General features: G+C 36.9%; 1 protein-coding gene across 4 annotated transcripts in view; it reads left to right on the forward strand.

The window, feature by feature from the left end:
* Nucleotides 1-10706, forward strand: part of LOC137176124 (plexin-B2-like) — a 206942-nt gene extending 196236 nt beyond the window's left edge. For all 4 annotated transcript variants that reach the window (XM_067582193.1, XM_067582196.1, XM_067582194.1 and 1 more), the window contains 7 exons: nt 651-802; nt 2134-2294; nt 3837-3984; nt 5477-5541; nt 5859-5934; nt 7487-7561; nt 8482-10706. In XM_067582193.1, coding sequence (XP_067438294.1) covers nt 651-802; nt 2134-2294; nt 3837-3984; nt 5477-5541; nt 5859-5934; nt 7487-7561; nt 8482-8586 — 782 coding nt within the window. In that variant the 3' untranslated portion in view covers nt 8587-10706. The remainder of the gene's footprint in view (nt 1-650; nt 803-2133; nt 2295-3836; nt 3985-5476; nt 5542-5858; nt 5935-7486; nt 7562-8481) is intronic.
* Nucleotides 10707-23553: the final 12847 nt, after the last annotated feature.

Consider the following 23553-nt stretch of genomic DNA (forward strand, 5'->3'; position numbering starts at 1 on the left):
AAAATCTTGCATATCAAAATTTTTAACGATATATTATAACGATAATTCTGCAACTGACAAGATATCATAATGATATTTTTACCACGTTAAACAGACAGAAAAACTCTCTGCTAATACTTATTTTTACTTGATCAACATTTAAAAGGTTCTTCTTGCACAGTGTTTTGGTGAGGCTCAGATTTTCACCCGAATAAACACATTTTTCTTGATGGATCGGAGAGTTTCAAACTGATTTTGTTCTCAGATTTTATGTTCTCTCTATTCGTGCTGTTAGGTGCACACAGGACCACAGTTTTTCAGCATTAAATTCCTTTATTTGTCTAAATAAAGATATAGAATTAAAGTAGGCGTGAGCATAAGCTGTATTCACAGAGCCTTAATACTGCTAAGCTAATGTAGCAAGCTAGTTAAATAGCAAAGTCCTGCATTACCTGGTTAAAACAACCAAAGAGCAAATAGAAAAATGTCCAAGCATCAGAGAGAAGAGAACACTGAATCTGTCAGAAAGAAAAAGACAGAGAAATACTGCAAATGAAAGTATGAAACCCTGCGAGCTGCAGGGGCAGGGGGTGAAGATGGATGGTACAATAGGGATCCCATAAAGAAAAAAAGTTTGGTTTAAACAACCCGTGTTTCTCTTTCTCTGTCAGAAAACGCCCTGCTGGAGGACGACAACACTTTCCACCTGGTGAGACCGGCAGACGAAATCGACGAGGGCAAGTCGAAGAGAGGCAGCATGAAGGACAAGGCGATGACCAAAGCCATCACTGAGATCTATCTGACCAGGCTGCTGTCTGTCAAGGTACAACAGCACGCGTGTGTGTGTGTGTGTGTGTGTGTGTGTGTGTGTGTGTGTGTGTGTGTGTGTGTGTGTGTGTGTGTGTGTGTGTGTGTGTGTGTGGTCTGGTGTAATGATGGTGGCACTAAGAAAAAAGGCATTTTCAACATGTTTCTCCCTTTTCGAAGGATGAATCTGCTCAACAAGTTTCATGCCAATCATGAGAAAAGGTGTTAGTTTTTTTTAGATATTTTGTTTACAGATGAAAAGAGAAAAAACAACTGTGGACAAACTGAGAAGATCAGAAATCAGAAACAGGTTTGTTGCCAAGATTACAATCAAAAAATAGAAGGTAAAAGAAAACACAGTCACCACAAAAGACAAACACAATTTAACCATATTAGTAAGTAAAAACAATGCTTTAAATGAGTGGAAAGAGCTGTTAGTTTAAAAAATATCAGCAGGGAATGTGTGAATGTTCACATTATAAACAGCACATGTAATGATATAAAGAACTGTGTGAATGTGACGCAACACGTTGGATTCGGTGGATTCACAGATGTGCAGACGGTGATGTTTTTATAACGTGTGATGTCTGCGTGAGGGATAGAGTGTCAGCGGGGGTCGCGTGCCTCACTGATGACACCAGCTGTAGTCGAGAAGAAACTGTTCTTGTGGTGAGATGTTTCGGTCCCGACAGACCGCGGCCGCTCGCCAGAAGGGAGTGTTTCAAAACGTTTATGCGCAGGGTACGAGGGGTCAGCCAGGGTCCTGCAGGCGTGCAGGTCCTGGAGGGAGGGGGGGATACTTCTGCTTCTTCTTTCATGCAAATCCGACTGAAATCATTTCATTTTTCTCCTCTTAGGATGTACTTTCGCTAATGGCCAAAACACACATTCCTTTTTGGCTGCTGCAGGTGCTGCGTGTTCCTCTGTGCAGTAAACAAATCGTTATTTTTGCTGCTCGGTGACACATTGACAGAAGCTTTACGGAGGCCGCTGATCTTCTCAGTAATCGTCTTGTTTGTTTGCAGTGATTATACGTTTGTGTGGTAATATTGATGTTAAAATTATGTACTTTGCAAGTTTGGAGAGTTGACTTTTCTTTTGACAGAAAATGAAGAAAGTTGATTTTAAGACCAACAGATCAGTTTACTGTGTTTGTTGTCTGACATAAAATCTTTTTGTTGTTGTGAAGAGAAACTATCAGGACAAAATAATCTGCACACTAACAAACATAAAATCTATTCACCTCTATCCTTCTGTCATAACATGATGAACACTCGCAGTAATATTTCTGTGATCAATAATTGGTCATTCATAGTGTGTGTGTGTGTGTGTGTGTGTGTGTTGCAGGGCACTTTGCAGCAGTTCGTGGACGATTTCTTCCGTAGCGTCTTGTGCTCGAGTTCCGCCGTCCCTCCCGCCGTCAAATACTTCTTTGACTTCCTGGATGAACAGGCGCTGAGACACGACAACGTAGACGAGGAGACGCTCCACATCTGGAAGACTAACAGGTACAGCAGCGCACGCCACTTCAGCTCTGACGTCAGAAAGATACAGGAAGCGAGGTGGGGGGGGGGTCAGACGCTGTTTAACCCACCGACAAGCACTTCTGTCGGGAGTTTATTCGCATTTTCACCCTGAACAACATCAGCAGATCTGTCAGTTTCAATCAAATCACCACAAATTGATTATAAATTATTATATTTCTACCAGAGTGACACCTTTGTTTTATTGATAAGCATGAAAAAAATTAAACCCGATAAAAATCATGGAATTTTAACAATTCTCAATGGTTAGGGCTGCTATTAATTACTTTCATTATGGATTATCTGTCAATAGTTTCTTGAATTGTTTAGTCTGTGTAATAGAAAGAAATTCAGACATTCAGTTTTTTTGAGTTCATGTATTGTCAGAAGATCAGAAAATTCCCTGTACAGCATCTCAGAGATCAAGGTGACATCGACCAACCGACCAACAGTCAAAAACCCAAAGATATCCAGTTTATGATGATATGAAACAGAGAGAAGCAGCAAATCCTCACATTTAAGAAGCTGGAACCAGACAATTTTTAGCATTTTTGCTTCATAAAAGACTAAACAATTAATCAGCTGACTGACTGAGTGAGCAACCAGCTAAATGTTGCAGCTGTAATAACAGTACAAGGTGTAAAATTAGTGAAAAACACAAAAGCATCTGTGTGTGTGATCAGTATCCAGATAGCAAAAAACAAAAACATTTTTTTAAGCACCAGCTATAAATGTGAGTTTAAAACTCTCCTCAGACTTCATACAGACCTCCTGGTGTCGATCATCCTGTCAGTAAAACGACTCTGACGGATTGATATGTGTCTCTTTAACTGATTCAGTGTCTTCCAGCTTCTCTTCAAAGCCTCTCTGAATCTCAGCTGGAGATAGGACCTGCAAAGAAAACCTGCTAAGAGAAATCATTATACTGCTTCTCAAGCTGTGTGTGTGTGTGTGTGTAGTGTGTGTGTGTGTGTGTGTGTTATACCTCATCAACTAAACTAGTGTAATTATGTCCTCCTCACAGCTAAATCAGGCAGTCGGCCACATAAAAGCCTGATTTAATTGGCAGGCTGTTATCAGGACGGATAAATGATGACAGAGCAGAAAAGAAGAAGAAGAAGGGAGAAAATGGAGACAGATGGAGAGACACAGAGATTGCTCCTTTTTTTTTTTTTTTTTTCCTCCCCTCTAACTTCTTTCAAACTGGCCTTGAGCTCAGCCTGTCAATCAACCAGGAAGACACACACACACACAAACAAGTCAGACGATGAAATATTCATCGGTTGTAGTGAATTATTGACGAGGGTTATGGTCTGTGAGGGAAGAGACGGCACGAGGAGATGAAAGGGTGGAGGCAGGAGGGAAGCGAAGGGGAAAAAGTGTCAGCAGGTCCTTTAAAAAAAAAAAAAAAAATCTGAAAAAGTTTAGAATTTAAAGCCTCAAAAAAAGAAGCATATTTTTGCAAACTGTTTAAACGTTTCATTAATTACTTTTGATAAGTCTTGATCTCTCTCTGTGCGTCCTCAGTTTGCCTCTGCGGTACTGGGTGAACATCCTGAGGAACCCCCACTTCATCTTCGACGTCCACGTGACGGAGGTGGTGGACGCGTCGCTGCACGTCATCGCTCAGACCTTCATGGACGCCTGCACCAAGACGGAGCACAAACTCAGCAGAGTCAGTTCACAGAAGCCAAAATAGGCTAATAAAAAAAACTAATATTTATGTTCTTGGCGTCTTAAATCGAGGTGTGAGGAGAGAAGTTACATCGTTACGGTGTGAGCGAGGCTGAAATAGAGAGCTGAAGTTATTGAGATCGTATATAAGCATGCACAACAACAGGTACAATTTAAAACATGCAACACAGAGGCTCATAATACAAGACATGCACAACAATAAAATGAGGGATATTCATGTTAATAGAACTAAATAAGAATGTGCTGCATTGTAAAGACGCCAACTGCAGAAGCACATAAATCAGTCTGCAATAGCAAGATAGCAGGTAAGAGCAGACAGAAATGGAAGTTCAGCACAGAAAGACTGAGGACAGTAAGGTGCAATTGAGTTTTAAGTGCTGACAGAGCTGAGTAATAATTAACTATTTCCTTAAATGAGCTCTAAATGAACCATTTGTGTCCAGTTCGCTAATAGCTGCTGGGATGAATTACACAGCAGCTTTAACAGAGAACGCAGACTGTCTGAGCAGGATAATGTATTCTCTTCTCCTCTCGCTGCATATCTTTATAAACCAATATGCATTTGTTGTTATGATGACAAACTGTCTGTGCGGAGGAGAAGTGGAGTCATATACACTCACCGGCCACTTTATTAGGAACACATGTGCAATCTAATGCAATCCAATACAACGGCGCTGCTATAAATTCTATTTTTACGAAGCTTTCAGTTTTTTGTTGACATTGTCAGAAAGGTGATAATTCTACTTTATGTTTATATTTAATCATGTTTTCCCAACTCAGGAAGAACTATATTATAATTGGACACAAAAATGAGCCCCAAAAAATATGCAAGGAGTGAAGTTGAGCCAATAATCCTTGTTTATAATAACCAAACAAACAATCATGTTTACACCACATTCACACTGTGATGGATAAATCTGACGGTGTGTACACATGTAAATAAGTTGCACATTTCACACTGAACGCCACAATAAAAGAATGTTTTTCTCCTCTTTTGCTCGACAAACAACAAAATTATTCATTACTTCCATCATCGCGATCGCTTTTTGCTGTTTTGTTTGTTTCAATAAAGCCAAAAACATCACTATCAGCACTAAAATTTGGAGGTTTTGGGAGCTACTTAAGCAAAATGAGAGTGTATGTTTAAGTAAAAAAAAAAAAAAAAGCTCTTACTGCTTTACTGGCACGCAGGATGTCAGTGCAGCAGACGAGGAGGCAGGCTGATGGAGAGAGTGGCTGCGGCACAAGAGTTAATTACAGCACTTAATCACCAAATAAACCCCTGGACTGTTCAAACATCACAGACCGATGATAATTAACGGAGCAGGAGGATCCAAGGGAGGATTCTTCTTCTCTGTAAAACATCCTAACTTGACACAGAACAAAGTTTTGCTTTTTTGCTGATTAAGATGATTTTAAGAAGCTTTGAAAATACCAAAAAATCTTTAATCTGTTGTTTTCTCTCGCTGTAGGAGTCACCCAGCAACAAGCTGCTCTATGCAAAAGAGATTTCAACGTACAAGAAGATGGTGGACGAGTGAGTTTGTTACACTAAATACACAAAGAATGAACAAATGTGTGTGTTTGATTGCATTTGGGACTGTTTTTTTAGAGATCCATCAGTCAGAGAAGTTTGCATTTTACAGCAAAAAGTCCAATTTATAAGAAATGTATTAAAGTTTGTGACAGCAGCATGTTAATAATGTTAAAGTAGTGGCAAACATTTTCATTTCAGTGTCAAATACATATTTAATAAGTTAAAAATATCTGTCAATCTATTGTAACATCTAAAAAATTTGATCATTTTGAGATGTTTTGAATTTTTTTGAAACAAAGACTGTTTGTTCTCTTCAGTTACTACAAGGGCATCAGACAGATGGTTTCAGTCAGTGACCAGGACATGAATACACATCTCGCTGAGGTTTCCAGGGTATGAACCACCGTCTGTGTGTGTGTGATGTAACTTTTACTGTACTGTTGTTGAACATGTGTACACATGCGTGGTACCTACACTATAAGGTTTAAGGGACTCCAAAGGATGAAACAATGGATAGAATTTAAATGGTTCAATTTATAGTGCTTAATTATAGACAATCAAGAAATAATATGAAAATAAAGATGTAAAATCAAGTCTGTCTTAAAACAACAGTCAGGAACCCAAATGAACATGTTTTTCTTGCTGTAATCATTCCTCCTGTTCATACTGACCATTAGAAGATCCCTTCATAATGCACTTACAATGGAAGTGATGGGCAAAAATGTATTTGAAAGTATTTTTAATGTATTTTAAAGTTTATCTGAAGCTAATATGAAGCTTCAGCGTCCAAATGAGTCAAATCAAGTAAATATCTTTCAACGTTACAGTCTTTTTAGTGCCAAAGTTCCTCTTTTTGTTACTATACTTCCATCGCAGCTCAACAGGGAAACAAAAAGAGGGAATTTTGTACTAGAAGGACTGGAAGATGGTAAATGGACTGTACTTGTATAGCGCCTTTCTAGTCTTCTGACCACTCAAAGTGCTTTTACACTACGAATCACATTCATAAGCTGAATCCATACACAACCTGCCCATCAGAGGAAATCTAATCATTCATACACAATTCAAGGTTAAGTATCTTGCCCAAGGACACATCGACATGCGGACCGGAGGAGCCGGGAATCGAACCGCCGATCTTCCGATTAATGGACGACCCACTCTACCTCCTGAGCCACAGCCACAGACAGATATCCACTTTGTTTGACTCATTTGGACGGCTGAAGTTTCATATTAGCTTTAGATGAACTTTTAAATGCATTTTTGCACTAAATGACTGTGTGGACACACTGTGGATTTTGGCCTCCATCACTTACATTGAAAGCACATTTGAAGGATCTTTTAATATCCAGTATGAACAGGAGGAATGATTACAGCGAGGAAAACTTCTTTCACTGTTACTATGGACACCTGACTGCTGTTTTAAGACGGACTTGAAAAATTGTGAATCTGTCCTTTAAGGTTTAGCTTTACACTGAAAAAATTCCTCTTTATACTTAATGAAATGTTGTCAGTTTTGTCCAAAATAAATGTTTATGTTTACCTGCCAAGAGCTGGCGAGCTAAACACAGAATTAACCCTACACAGAATAATTAATTTTACCAGCTGCTTTATCGTTAAATTACTTTAGTGTTTAATTATGTGTATAATCAGGTATTGCCTGAATGTATGTTTCAGTTGTAAATATGATCAGGTCCATTGTGGATATTTTGCCAATTCAATTTCTTTGTTCATGTTTTATGATTAAAGTCTGACACACGGCAAGCACAAACGAATTTCTCTTTAATGTGAACAAAGTTTGCTTTTTTTTCAACCTTCTAATAGAAATAAAACTATCAATCATACATTTTAGCAATATTTTAAAACATTTCTGTAAAATCCCTTGATTTCTGCCTTCTGAGAGGATTTTAACTGTGTTCACATATAAACTCTTCTTTTTCTTCTGCAGCAACACACAGACAAATTGAACACCCAGGTGGCCTTACATCAGCTCTACCAGTATGCCAGCAAGTACTATGATGTGGTGAGACATGTCTTTCCACTTTCAAACATTATTTTGTTCAGTGAAATTTCTAGAGGGGAATCTGAGATATGAAAAATAAATGCAATGATACTTGTGGATTGAGTTTCTGTCAGTGGTATACTTTCTTTATTTCATCATAATAACTTAACAGTAGCAAAAGCAAAAGATGTTCCATTGAGTTTCCAGTATACAAATGCAATTTTACCTCTTTTACCTACATATATATATAGGTGTTTGTTTGTTTTTTGGTATCATCAACCTGATAAATATGATGCATTTTTTATTGATTAGCCAACAAATAGTTATTGTAAAACAAACACTGTAAAATCTTAACTTGAAATGATTCTTGTTCATCACAATCTGATATAACACATGAGCATGAAGGTGTCAGTTTTCAACAAGAGTTTCAGTGTCCAAGGACTTAAAAAGCAATTAGCAACTACTGTAGATTGCACCAAATGCTTGATATTTAGCCTAGTTGTACTTACTCAGAGGATTTTTCACTTCACTAAAAAGAGTAAAACTGTTCATTTTTTAAATTTTGATTATAAATTTGAGTTATCCAGTGAGATGAAAATATAAGTGTGATGAAAGTGAATCAGCTTTAGGCAAACTGTCTGATCTAATCTGTGTTAGACTTTTAAAACCGAGTCAAAAAACAGTCTCTTTCAAATCAGGCATTTTGTACAAAAGAAATATGGTCCTCTTGAGTCCAAAACTAATCAAAAGCAGATTATATTGATCATTTTCAGCATAATTGAATCTATAAATCCAACCCCCACTGTGGACAGACACTGTGTATCTTTTATTTGTTGAATCGAATTGTTCTGTCTGCTGAAAACTAATAAGTTGTCAGTCAATCAGTCAAACTTTAGTAGAAAAGTATGGAAAATTTAAATTTTTATTGTCGTTTCCTGCAGATCATCCAGTCGCTGGACGAGGACCCAGCAGCCCAGAATAAACAGCTCACCCTCCGCCTCCAACAGATCGCTGCTGCCCTGGAGAACAAAGTCACCGACCTTTGACCTCTGTCCTCATGGAGGGGGTCAGGGGGAGGAGCTAACGGCTACTAAAACACAAGATGACGTTTTCCATTTAAGGACTCAAAGGAGGACGAGCTTGCGGACTCTACCGAATGTTTGACGGACTGAAGTGGGAGGGGCTAGTGGAGACACAGGAAGCTGTTGACCATATAAGGACTGAAGGGGGAAGAGTTATGGGACTAGCGAGTGGAGATTTTTGGACAAATGAAGTGTTAAAATAAGCCCAGAGTGGCGGAAACTGAAGCGCTCATACCTTCTACGTTTGAATGGCGTATTTCCACTTGGCATCCCAAAACAAATACCAAGGAGGGATTCAAAATGGCGTGTAACATGGGAGATATCACTCTGTAAAATCAAAGGGTTATTTTTTTAATGGCTGTTCAGTTTGTGTACTCGGACCTAGCTGGACGATGTTTATCTGTGTTTGGCCTCTGCTTCACCACAAAGTTTAATTTTACCATGTACGGACTGAGAAAGAAAGTGCCACGCAAGGAATGAAGATCGAAGATTTTTGGATAATTGAAGAATTTACGTGAAGTAGTGAGACATTACCAAATATTTCCTTTTTGTCACTTGGATTGGAAGAACAGCAGCTTCAGGACGCTTTGTGACCACTTTTCTTTTCTCGTGTTAAAGCAAAGTCTATTAACTGTGAGGTGATTTTGCACCTTTTGCTGATCTGAGGTCAGTTTTTCTGTTTCTGTGCTCAATGGTAACGAGGGAATCTGATCTCAAGTCAGCAACAGAGAATGGGTTCATTCTAAAGCTGCTTGGAAGAACTTTTACCTTTTTAAGTGAGCTAAAATTAAAATAATCAACCAATGAAAACCCACTATGGTACACACCACTGGCCAATCAGGGGTCTTGGTTTTGTCAATTCAGAGTGAATTCAGGGTACGATGAGTTTTGAGTTTTCTCCCAAAATCAAATAGCAACACAAACTTTTCTTGTATCATGGCGAAATGTTTCCATGCGCTGCAGTTATGTGTTTCTATGCTGATGACATTGTGCTGTTAACTCAAATCACAGCTGAGTAAGATCACTCTGTTGAGTCTATGGTTCAATCTAGTATTATTCTTTGTATGCAGGCTGTAAGCAGAGCCTTTTCATTCACATATACATGATGATTTATCTTTTTAATGGACTGATTAGTGCCACTTGTTTTCTTTTGTAAAGTGTTAATCAGGGTGGTCCATCGTGTCATATCCTGTATGTGTGTGAGCGAACATGCAGTTTAATAGTTATCAACACCACTCTGGACCAGCTTGTTTTTACTTCCTGTGGAAAATCATGACTGCCTAATCATGTGCTCTAAACAGCCAAACATTTTTATTTTACAGTGTGATTTGTTTTTATAATTTGTGTAATTGGACAACTTTTGCAATATTCCTTCTACGTAGTGCAGCATAGTAAATTGAATTTTTTTTTTTTTTTTTTCTATTTTGCTCTGTTTAACTGCACACATAAGAGGAAATGAGTTAAGTGTCTTCTGAAGACAGAGTATCCATGGATCCTTCAAAAAGGCTTAAAATAAATCAAAAGTTAAGGTGTTAAAATGTGTTAAATTCAGTTTTTAAAGGTCTTTTTCTTCCATCTCGTCACCCCTGTGCAATATGCATCTTATCAGCTTTACAAGACACATTTTACTTTATTTCACCTGGATAATTCATTCAGTATTAATACTGTCTTCTAAGAACACACAAACAAACTGAACGTCCCGAAGCAGTTAATATCCTGGTGTCCTCCTTATTCTGCACAAAAATATTAAAAAGCACCTGCACATTGCTATCTCATTCCCAGTTTTTGTAGTTCTACACGGATATGACAATGTTTTGATCAAAAAAGTATCTAATTTTTCACATAAAAACATTTTTTGTACTTTTTTGCAGATTATTGTTACCAAGCTTCTGCCTTATTTTGCCCCTTGAATGGTAAGAAATGTTAATGAGACTTCTTTATAAGAAATAGACTGGTTTATTTTTGTTTAGATTTGTTTTTGGCTTGCTGAAACTTGCACAAACCTTGTCAGAGACCGGCAGGAAAAATGCAAAATGCAAAAAACAAATTAAATGCATCATCCAGCTAAAGGAAAGTCAAAAACATTTCCAAAACTTAAAAGAACTAATTTTTTCAACAACTATTTTTCGAAAATCCACACAGCAGAGTGACAAAAATATGTTTATGTCAACTGTTAGAGAAATATTGGAGAAAAACATTTTACATAAACTACATGATTAATTATATGATCAACCACTCAAATAAGTGATATTTGGACTAAGTTTTAAAAAGATCTGCAGCAGTCTTTGGGTTTGTTAAGTGCTGTTACACCACAGAAGTATAAATGTACTCATTTACTTCTCTTACACTACATATTAATCATTGTCACTGTTGTATATATGTGCATCATTCTTTGCCTTCTGAGCCCAGACGACGTGCTTTATGTAGTGCTTGAGTTAGCATCAAAGATGAAATATGCAGTTTGTAAGTTGGATGATGAGCTGCTTGACTAATGGGAAAGAGAGATTTTGTCTTTATGTTGTAAGGGGTTTTTTCACTGAAGTTATTGATTCCTCTTAGGTGTCAAATCTTACAAACTGCATCTTTGAATTCTGAAGCAATATGACCTTCAGGCTGGTGCTGTATCTTTGTACTCATCTCTTGAATTCCTTAAACTGTGGATGGAAAAACTGCAAGGTTTTGATCAGAATTTGGCACCGCAAGACCTCCAGATACAACTGACAAAGACTGAATCCTGCATCTTAGTGTTTTTTTTTTTGTTTTTTTTTTAACTTCTCAAGTTTCTCCTGGGCATTTCTCTCTCAGAAATGTATTAATGAAAGCCACTTTGGTGCCAAATGACTTCAAGAATCTGTTATGTGTGTTATTTCCCAAGCATGGACTGTCATTTAAATTGTGTGTCTGACGAGTGTAGACAGAAATAAGGGGAACAAATTATTGTGTATTTAATAATCTGGTGGTACTTTTATAAAAAAAATATTGAAATGTGAAACATTTTTTGGAGGTTTTCGGTGCTGGTACTGATATTAAGATGTCAGAGGGCCTTTCACAAAATTCAGTGTGTCACCAGCTTTTTTAGATGTTTAAATACATTTCACATTGTGTTGCTGACATAAGAGCTCAATCACGCTACAAATATACTTTATAAATTGTAAAATATGAGACATCTGATTCATGTAAACTCACATTAAGAACAATATTTTACTCAATTTATCCCTTAAAAATACGTCTCTATCTCTATTTACCTTCCAACACTAGCTTCTTTCTGCCTTCTCTTTGCCACCAGCGAGTGCCTTAAAGAGGAGAAGTGAAAGTAGAATTGGAAGGAAAAGAAGCCAAAAAAAAAAAAGGTGATGAAGCACATACAGGTTTATGGCTGGTTTACTGCATGTTTGTTGTGGAAGTTTTTACAATTGCTTCTCTTAACTGGAAGATCACAATGGAAAGCAGGTGCTGTTAGAAAGGTATTTTAAAGAGGGGGAAGTTGTCAAGAGGTTTTAATGGAATGTACAAAAAGAAATTTAGTCTGTCACACTATCACACTATACATCACCCATACAATAGGTTTAATGTCGATGATACGGATCTGTAGAGTTCAAAAAACCATTTACACAGATGAAGTGCAGGTAGATAGAGTTAGATAGAAACTTTATTGATCCCGAGGGAAATTTAGGCATCCAGCAGCTTATACGACACATACAAAACACCAGTGCACACAAGAATAAACAATAAAAACACAGCAGTGAAGTGAAGACACCAGAACTACTACCGAGAGCCATCACTATAGATAGAGTATGTGCAAATGCAAGGTGATTTACAGTTCAAGAATAATAATTACTGTAAATAATGTTAAATACAAACTGGAGATAAATATATAAATGAATACAAATTGTGCTTAATGCTCACATAGCCGGTAACCGACAGTCCTGCTGCCTAATGACAGAATATAATGACGGACGAAATCAGGTCCATGAAGGGATACATCCCGTCTCTAAGCTAACCTCTTTTACGCTAGCCTCTGTAACTCAGTGGGTTTATTTTTACACAAAGAGTTTATTCCATCTGTCTTTCTGAAAAGCTGAAAAATGGTTTTGGATAGTAACATTTCCATTTTAACAAGCAACATTACTTTGATCCCCTCATATTCTTGTATGCCACATTTATATCATGTTGATGTTGGTGCAATTACTACTTTCCAACTTGAAAATACCATTCAAGTCAACATCCAAGATGAATTTACAACAGTAGCTGAAATGTTCTCTGAAATATTCAACTGTGTGCTAAATGATGCCTACAAAAATGGAGATTTCAAGTCCACTAAAGTCAATTTTCAAGGTATTTAAAACCAAAATTTAAAAGAATACTTAGACATTTTGGGAATTTTTAGCTATTTCACTTTCTTGCCAAGAGTTTGACAAACTAGGAGACGATTAGCTATAGCTTAGCGTAAAGACTGGAGGCAGGGGGGAAAGGCTAGCATAACTAATGCATGTCTTAAGTTCAAAAATAGGCCTACAAAGAAGTGTAAAGTTCACTAATTAACATTTTGTACTTCTTTGTTTGATGTTAATATGCTAAACTAAGCTAAATCACCTCCTGGCCAGTAGCTTAGCTCACTTAACCTACTACTTACAGATGTTTCAGTGGTATCAATCGTCTAAATATTAGTAAAGAAAGCAAATAAGTGTCCCAAAATGTCGAACTATAATGAACAAATTGAGCTACATTGTCAATGCACAGTATTTTTAACCCTCACACGACCAACTATGCAATCACACAAACATCTTGGAACGTTAGCAAGTGATAAACATCGTCATCAGCAATCTTTTCAATTTCTGCCATCCTTCCCACATAATGTGTACATGACATTAGCTACTGGTGCTAAAGCCTCATGTGAGCTGTAAGAGTTGAGTCACAAAAATAAACATTATCTCATCTTTTTTTAAGTAAAGATACAAATATGGACAGAAAACTCCACGTGCCAAAATGAAGAATTATGGAGAAACAAATGCTTTTTGAGGAAACCCACTGTGTTACAGATGCTAGTGGAACAAAGGCTAGCAAGGACAGTTAGCGAGATTTTGTCCCTCTATGAGTGAATGCAATATACAAGATGGCAGATCGTTTCTGTCTGAATTGATCTGCACATTTGTGTTTGCAACCGAATTCATGTTGCTGCATGCTTCGACATTTCACGCCCACAAATGCAGTTAGTGTACTCTTAAATAACCTAAAGGAAAGGACTTTGAGGAAAGATTTCATCAAGAACTTTGTCAGTATTGTCCAGTGTTGGAAAGTAACCAAGTACATTTACTCAAGTACTGTACTTAAGTATAGTTTTTAGGTACTTGTACTTGGGTATTTTCATTTTATGCTACTTTGTACTTCTACTCCACTACAATTCAGAGGGAAGTATTGTACTTTCTACTCCACTAGCTTTATTTGACAGCTGAAGTTACTTTTCATATAAACTCATAAAATACAAAAAAATGTCAGAGATTAAACCATTAGTTCCTAAACATTTTGGCTTGTGACCTCTGTGTGTAGTTGTGGCTGTCATGTTACAGATGTTTGAGTTGTTAGCTGTCTGAGGCCCAGTGAGGTAAAACTTACCAATATTTCATTAAAAAAAGCAATGTTTTGAGAAAAATGACTCAAACTTTGTGAGGAGGAACTTTGTTTTTCTTCTTTCCCATACCTGGCTGCTATCAGTCACAGTCACAGGGGCAGATTTCCTACAGAACGAGTACTTTTACTTTTAATACTTAAAGTAAATTTAGCTATTTAGCTTTATAACACTTCTGTACTTTTTTTAGGATCTTATATGCAGGAATTTTACTTGTAATGGAGTAATCGTACACTGTGGTATTGCTACTTTTACTTAAGCAAAAGATCAGAGTACTTCTTCCACCACTGGTGTTGTTGATATTGTGAATCATGAATAGAGGAAAATTTCTTTGGTGCAAAACTGTTGATTCCTCAGTCAGATGTTATCCCCATATATATCCCCACGCTTCAAAACAGCTACTGTAAGTGAATGTGTGAATGTGGCTGTCATGCTAAATACTTCAAACTGCGTATATGATCTTTAGTTGAGTGGTTTCCAGAGGTACAAGAGAATAAAATATCATTAATGTGTTCATGACTGGATGAAGGACCAGCACAGGGAACTGAGCCTTCACTGTAGATTTATTTGTCCGCTGATTAAGGATCTGTGTGTTTTTATGTTGTAAAACTGAAGCATATTTGAAATATTGTTTTATTACAGCACAAGAAAAGTACAGTTTTGGGAGGTTTTGAATGTTACACAGAAAAATGCCCTCCGGTACTGATGTTTGTACCAACATCACAAAGGTTATTATATCATTGTATAACAGTTTGTACATCAAAACTTTCCCATTGTTTATTCTTGTAACATCATTGTCGGAAACAATGGTTTGGATGGACTGGAACAAGTGTAGACTTTGAAATGGACAGAATCAGCACTACCAGTAACCAACTGGTCTTAACTGGTCTGGACTGGACTGAAGCCCAAATCGGTGACTCTTCTAAGGAAGTGGAGAAGTGGGCGGAAAAATCCAGATCCGGGAATTCCAAATATCCAATAAAAGATGTTTATATGAACAAAAAGGTATTTTTTAATTTATTTGTCTGTTTCATTTCTCCTCCATCGCAGTGAATCATGGTTACGATGTCAAGTCCACAATCTCAGTTCACCGTTGTCAAAATCACTGAAATAATATATTATTTTATGATATAATACAATTTTATATCTATTGTAACAACACTTAAAATCCCGTCTAGATTAAAACAGCTAAATTTGGTGTAAAATAAGTTACAGATAATTGTTGTTTTGACAGCATTCAACAGCTCCTGACACCACATTATTATATAACCTAAAACATTTTTACTTTTCTACAACGTCTTGCTTGGTTATAACTTTGACATCTACATGTCTTTTATCGTGCAAAGCGTAAGGAATGCGACTGGATCGGTGTACGTTTTTGCATTGAGGTGTATCTTATAACACTGATGTATCTAAAAGTTTAATGTTTAATCCTGCTGATCAACACTCTTTGCTAAAGTTACAGCCAGAATAACTTGATATGTCAAGTTTGTTTGTCTTTCTGCCCCCTAGTGGTCAGATATTGTTAAATACAGCTTTAATTCGAGATGTATTAAAGCGTTATGAGAGTTATGTTTACATTCAATGTTACTCACCAAAATGCATTCTTTCTAAAAGTTTAATGTTTAATCCAAGCAGCAACCTCTGGGGTTGTAAAATGAAGCCAATGCGGAAGTGCCAAAAACTGCAGTTCCTTGAATGACCACTTAAGGCTCTAAAAGCGAGTCAATCCCCATAGACCCCATATTAAAATGCCCAACTTTACAGCAGAAATAAACATGTTTACAGCCTGTTACAAAAAACGGTTTTGGTCTCTAAAGCTAATTTCTCCTTTCATGACAACTGTACGGGGGGTGATTTATTTTATAACTCGCCCGTTTAAATTTTATTAAGCCTTAAAGTTATGCATAATGAAGGACATGGCTGCTTTGAGTGACAGGTCCGCCAGCCACTAGGTGGCTTGTTTCAGTCATTCGGCCCCGCCTCTTTGCCCATTTTTGATTGGCTGGGAGTTAGGCAGCGTCACGCACTGCCAAGATGGCGACGGCAGGAGCGGCTCACTTTGAGCTTCAAAACCGCTCTTCAGAAACCAACGGGTGACGTCACGGTAACTACGTCCATATTTTTATACAGTCTATGGTTTAATCCTGCTGATCAACACTCTTTGCTAAAGGTACAGCCAGAATAACTTGATATGTCAAGTTTGTTTGTCTTTCTGCCCCCTAGTGGTCAGATATTTTTTAATACCAGCTTTAATTTGAGATGTATTAAAGGGTTATGAGAGTTATGTTTACATTCAGTGTTACTCACCAAAATGCATTGTGTGTATCCTTTCTCCTGAAAACACAACTTTTCCGTATTTCCATATTTTAGAAAACACATTTTACAACATTTAAGAAAACAACAAAAAGAAAAACACGAGGACGTAACAGAAAAACTTTTTCATATTCTGTCTCTCACTCTATACTATCTCTCAACATAGTGTATGAAAGGTATTAACGTATGATCGACAATTACTGATTACGTCATGTATGAACTAACCAATAGAATTATCCTCCAAAAACTATTTTTTGTTCTTTTATTCTTTTAAAACCTAAAATCTAAATCTGGAACTTAAATTAGAAGCCTAAATGTCTTCTGAACTAACCAAAACATCAATTTTTGGCTTTAAAATTCTGTTTAAAGTTGCAACGATGGAAATCTGCGTGTGTGAACGACAGCTGTGAGGACATCCAGTCACACTGAGAGAGAAAGAGCTTCGGTGGAATAATCAGATTTGAGTATCCGTGTGCCACCTCATTTATTCAAGTATTAGAGGAAGTCCTGTCTGGTTTTTTTCAAAGCAGAAAACTGGTAAACTGACAAAAACACTGATACACTTCAGCAGCCCGAGGCAAGGACACGCAGCATCCACCGAGCTTTACTCAGCCAGGAGCCTGCTGTTTATGATTCATAGACACTGATTATTCAAGGATATCTGCTCACACGTTTGAAAGATATTCAGCTTTGCAAAACAGCAAATTCAAATTCATAGGTGGTAATTGGTTTCTCTGTAAGCAAAAATGTTTTATTGATGAAGATTTGTTTTGTTTTGAATGACAATTTTTCCTCCTTTGTGTTTTGAATCAGTTTAAGTTTAGAGATGCTGGAAATGAAGGTTTCTGTCTGGAAAAGAGGGACACTTAAACTGACCACGTCTGTGTTTTTCTGCACTGAACAGATGATTTTATCACACGTAGTAACACTGAGAATGAGTTGTTCTTTGCGGGACTTCAACTTGACTAACATGAGTAGATATTTCAGCAGAGTTTGGCATTAGTATTTGTACAATTTGCACTTATTTCTGTTTGCATTTTTACTACTTTGGCCTTAAAGTTGTTTATTAGAGGAATGCTGAGTAAGAGCATAACTGATATTTAAAGTAAACTGTGTATTTAAGTTGATAGATCTTGTTTTTACTACAGTATGTTTAGACTAAACTGTTATAATATTTATTAAATCTGGTATTTCTGCCCTCTTACTCTGATTTTCAGGTGGTTATTGGTGCAGTATGTAGAGATAAATATATGACAACACTGCCTCTTTGTGTTGTTAATGAGGAACTACAGCTTTAAAAAGCCACAACTCAAACATCCTGTGTTGTTGTTTTCTGTCCTGTTTGTTGGTTTTTCTTTGTCTGTCTCTTCATTTGTCTCAGATTCATTACATCCTTCTTTTATAACAACAATAACTTTACAAACTGAGCACTTTCTGGCTGCTGCATTCAGGTAAAGTTGCAGGCTGTGAAGACAGCAGTGTGGAGCTGTAAATCAGTAAAATCTGGAAAATCGGACAAAGCTGCTGCCTCACTGCAGCTTATAAACCAGTTTTACTTCCCAGATTACAGTAAAAAATAAATACATTTAAAAAACACATGTAAATCTTGAGACATGTCAGAGTATAAAGGTGAAACTACTGGAGAAAGCACAAAATTAATGACATGCAACAAAGGTAACTGGTCAGATTCTCTATTTAACATCAAAACAGTGAATCAGCTTCATCAGGACCGTGCAGATGTGGTTTGATCAGGTTTGATTGACAGTAATGGGATAATATTAGCAAACCACGTCATAACTGTCATCAGATTTTGATTCAAATATCACAAAACTTGTATTGTTGCACAGAAAATTTTAAGAAATGATTGAGAAAATATGTTCTCAGAGGCTTTAAGAAAATGGAAGTTGCTTTTGTTTTGTGTTAAAAGTGTCAAACTACTTTCAAACTCATCCTAAAATAACAGAAAGTCTGCTGTTCGTATCAAAATGGCAACACCTTCCTGTCAGGTAACACGGCCCAAGATTAGTTTACACAGCCCACAAACCTGTACATTAAGAAACATGCAAATAAACCAAGATTAGACACAATTTATAGTGTAATACAAGTGACCAGTATGAAAACAAGCAACATATGACAGAGCAAAAGAACTAGACTCAAACAAACCAAAACAAAAAGAGAGAAAAAAGGCAAAACAGCAGCAACAATAACAACAGCAACGATGAAAGAGCAAACAAGCAAACAAACAAAAAAGGCATAATGTTCGGCTTAGATTTTCTTATTGTAGCAGGCATGTGTTTAGGTAGGTGTGTGTGTGTGTGTACGGGGGGGGGGGTTTGTATGAAAGATATAGAGGGGAGAGAGAGTATAAAGGGGGGATATAATACATAATAATAAATAAATAAATAAATAACATAGCTTCAATGCTCTTGGAGGGCATCTCTGGTTGGGCTCCAAAGACAAAGAGGCGCCGGGGCGGATCAGGGGCGGGCAGGTCAGGGGAGTATTTTCTGTATTTATTTTTGTTTTTCCCTTCCTTTTAATATTTGTTTGTCTGCTTGTTTTATCCTTTTTTTTATTCTTAATTTTCGCTCTTTTCTCCTCTTCCTTGCTTTCTTTGCTCTTGCCTGCTTTAAGCCCATCATCAGGCCCGTAGGAGGTCGCTGGCCTGTTGATGGTCCGATATCCTTCAGAACAGCCCCCCACCGCTACAGGAGGGGTCTGTTCAGCCGGGTCTGAGACGGAAGATTTAGAGAAGGTTAAAAGAAAAAATAATTTCTTAAGGCAGCAAAAAACAGAAGCGAAGGGTATAACACAACAAGGTTTTTATCAGCATCATGACCAACAAATTAAGACCCTGTATGTTAAATAATAATGTAATAACAGTAACTTTATGTGTGAAACACGTTACAAAATGCTTTACAAAAGACATAAAACCAATAGATGTATAGTGCAATAAATAATTAAGATTAAAATAAAGAGAAACTCAACCAACTGTCTTTTTAAAAAACAATTATCTAGATATTATTATTATTATATCCTGACCTGTTCATCTGTTTTGTTTTAAAGCTCCAAAGTCATGTTTACATCCTGTACCTTACAGAGAGTTGAAACTGTGTTTAATGGGGGAAAAAAACCTCTCAAAATGTGGCCAGAAGTTATTTTCACTTCCTGCTGGAAGTGGCGAGAACAATCAGTTATATTCTGAGTGTCGCTTTGCTTTACCCTGCGATTGAGGGGACTGTAGCCGAGGGGGGCAAGTGTGCGTGAGTGTAGGTGGCATGAGTCATTTTAAGGAGAGGAAGGAGGCCGGTTAACAATTTAAAAAGTAAGTCTGAGACGTAACAGAGGAACAGATCGTTTTCTTTTAGTGATGCTGGTTCTTCACCTTCAGCTGTCAGATGGAAACACAAAGTCTGTTATTATCATCCAATCACAGACAATTCAATTTAAAAAAATCATGTTAATTGCCCTGGAGGGGGCGCTATAGCAACTAACAGATATTTTTTGTTTAAAATATAAATTCCCTGGTTTTGTTACAGCTCATCGAAATCACAAATTTCCTCTTAGCTTATCGTTGATGTTTTGAAAGCTGATAGTTTAACATCAACAGTGAGTCCAGGGGAATATAACTAAATCTTTAATTAATCTTATCACAGGAAGCAGGTTTTTAGGATAGTAAATGTCAGTCGATCAGTTGGACCACCACTTAGGTAAAGTCACAAACATCTGTTCTTTGGAAACGTGCCAGAAAACAGATATTTTATAGACAAAACGACTAATCAATTAATCTGAAAAATATTCAGCAGATTAATCAATACTAGTATTAGTTTAGTATAAGTATTATGAGCTTGATGTAGTTAAAGTATTGCAGTAAAAGTACATAAGTATTATGAGCTTGATGTAGTTAAAGTATTGCAGTAAAAGTAGTGGTTTGGTCCCTCTGACTGATATATTATTATATATGACATCATTAGATTATTAATAGTGAAGCATCAGTGTTAGAGCAGCATGTTACTGTTGTAGCTGCTGGAGGTGGAGCTAGTTTACACTACTTTATATACAGTTAGCTAGTTTAGTCCACTGGTTCCCAAACTAGGGGTCGGGCCCCTCCAAAGGGTCAGCAGATAAATCTGAGGGGTGGTGAGATGATTAATGGGAGAGGAAAGAAGAAAAAACTAAGTTCTGATACACAAATCTGTTTTCAGTTTTTGGACTTTTTCTCTAATCTTTGATTTTTGCTGAAATATTGGATCATTTGAACATTTATTGAAATGAAAGCATGTGAGAAGTTTAGAGGGGAAAATCACTATTTGGTGGAGCTGTTAACAACTCATAGACATGTGAAATGTGACCCCGACTACACACTGCTTTTTGTAAGACGTCAAAAGACAAAAAGGTTGGAAACCACTGGTTTCATCTTTAACAATGTGTTGTATTTTAAAAGCTTGTTATATTATCCATTGTGTCAAATCTTCATGTGAAAAGTAACTAAAACTGTCAAATTAATGTAGTGGAGTAGAAAGTACAATATTTCCCTCTGAAATGTAGAAAGTAGCATCACATGGAAATACTCAAGTAAAGTATAAGTACATCAAAAACATGCACAATTAAAAGTTGTGTGAAGCCAAACAATCACTTCACTGGAGGCGTCAGTAATTTTTTGCAGAGCTTGATAATGATGTGTTTCTCATGAATGACCACAACATCCATCCCAACAACCATTTTAGTTTTGAAGAGAAAGATGAAGGAGTCAATATGAGCAGCTCAGCTATGAATTAAAACCAAGTAGAACTTCATTTTAAGATAATACATGTAAAACATTTTCCTAAACAGTTAATTCATGTGTGAACTCTCTGTTTCCCCACATATATGTGTTTCTACATCACACAGTAATCTGTTCAGTCAGCTGATCTGTAGAAATGTGGAGACGCTGGGATTTACAGCATCTGTGCTGCTGTGTTTAATTATGAAACCAGTTAGAGCCTGTCTGTGATCCGATAGCAGCTTTACACCGATAAATGGTATCACTCCAGCAGGTACTCAAAAAGATATTGCAGTGCATGAACATTTTAACCACCTTATTACTCTCTCCATGATATTCTTTTAACAGAAATAATGTGAGAGTTAGCGCTATGCTACAGGTCTCTTCCCTTATCTTTTTAGGGAAATTAAACGATGTGGGAACACTGTATGTCACACCTTAATCAGCATAAGCTTGGAGTGAGTTGTTCCAGTAGGAGGAGGGGTGTGGGGGAGAACTTTAGTAGCACTAATATTTGTTCATAATAAAATGAACATTATTTGTGGTCAGTTGACCCACTCAACTTCTCTCTGGCCTTATAAAACAACACCGTCTTCATCAGACTTTTTGCCAATTTGTGTTTGTTAGGGAGCATTTCTGATGTACTGTCCAGATATTACACATATTTTTATTCAAAACATATGATAGGAAAGATCTATTTGTTCTGTATGATCTACATGTTTTAAAATGGGGGCACAAACTTGGAAAGATACATCATTGGCGGGGGGTGGGGGGAGGGGTCCAGATGCTGCATTTCTATACTACCTAACCTCTTGGATTAAATCCAGAAACAGCCACCTGCGCTATGCAAGATTAGTTAGATTGAGGTTGCTATGAAAACATCAAGAATGCATCAAGAAAAGTATATTAATGGTTGGGTCAGGACAGGAAATGATTATTAGAAGAATGGCTATTTCATATTTGATATTATATTTATAAAAAAATTATATAGCCTAAAATGGTAGCAGTTTGCAGGCTACTAGGCCATTTTTAAAGTCAAACAAGGACAAACAATTTATATAAATGAAATAGCCTTACATATATAGGCAATATATCTAAATATGATTTGGATAATTAAACCTGGTTAAACAATGTTAAATCTAAGGGTTGCTATTCTCAAAAAGTCTTAACAATTGCAACAAAGCACAAACAAATTAGATGAATGAAATGGTTTCACAACTAACCTAACAGGAAGTGGTTATTGGTACAGATTCCTCTGTGTCAATAATCTGTTTATTGTTGGTATGGAATTATTATGCACATCGGTATTGATTGCCGCTGCCTTTTTCTACAGAGAACCTGAAGAAGTAACCTCAGCTAACATGTAGCAGCATATTAGCTTGTAATTCTGTCGCTGCTGATGGTGAAGCGACAAACAGTCTGAAAAGCTCTGAGGCAACTTCCATAGTGATAAAGTCAAGTTTTATAAGTTAAACACGGTTGAACAGAAGTTTATCTTGTATCTCAAAGCAGACAAAGAGCCAAATCAGAGCCTCAAAGTCTTGCGTCACTTAGCTAACGATAAGCTAGCTGGTGCAAGATATTTGAGACTTTTTTGGGGAAACGTTTTTCTTCATTTTCTGACATTTTATAGACCAAACAACTAATCGAAATGGACACTCTGCTGTGCGTTAATTCCATTTTTATTTCTTAATTGAACTGTATTTTGCAAAAGCATGTTATCAGCAGATTCTCATCTGTGATTGGTTGATGATAATAGATTTTTTAGCGTAGAAAAAAAACCGTTCTGTTCCTCTGTCACGTCACAGACTTACTTTTTAAATTGTTAATCAGCCTCCTTCCTCTCCTTAAAATGACTCATGCCACCCACACACATACACACAAGGTATCAAGTTTTTATATTGTGTTAAAGGGGAACTCACTGATTTTATGCATCAGTGTGTTTCCATGTGTTGGAGAGCACTACTGTGGCTGTGACTTCTCTTTTAATGAAAAAATTATATTGGTACATAGAGTATACAGATTAATTTTACTCAAATATTGATATTGTACCGGAAAATCCAGTATCAGTCAGGATTGCTAATGTGAACAGGTATGTGGATAAACTTCTTGATTCTTTCTGGCTCCTCAGTTGGCAGAAAGAAACAAAAAAGTCTGAAAAACAGTTGAAAATGAAGCTTCACTCGCTTCACTGGTGTTGTTTACACTTATTGCATATGTAGTGCTG

Source organism: Thunnus thynnus, chromosome 23 (genome assembly GCF_963924715.1).
Source record: "Thunnus thynnus chromosome 23, fThuThy2.1, whole genome shotgun sequence".
NCBI lineage: Eukaryota > Metazoa > Chordata > Actinopteri > Scombriformes > Scombridae > Thunnus > Thunnus thynnus.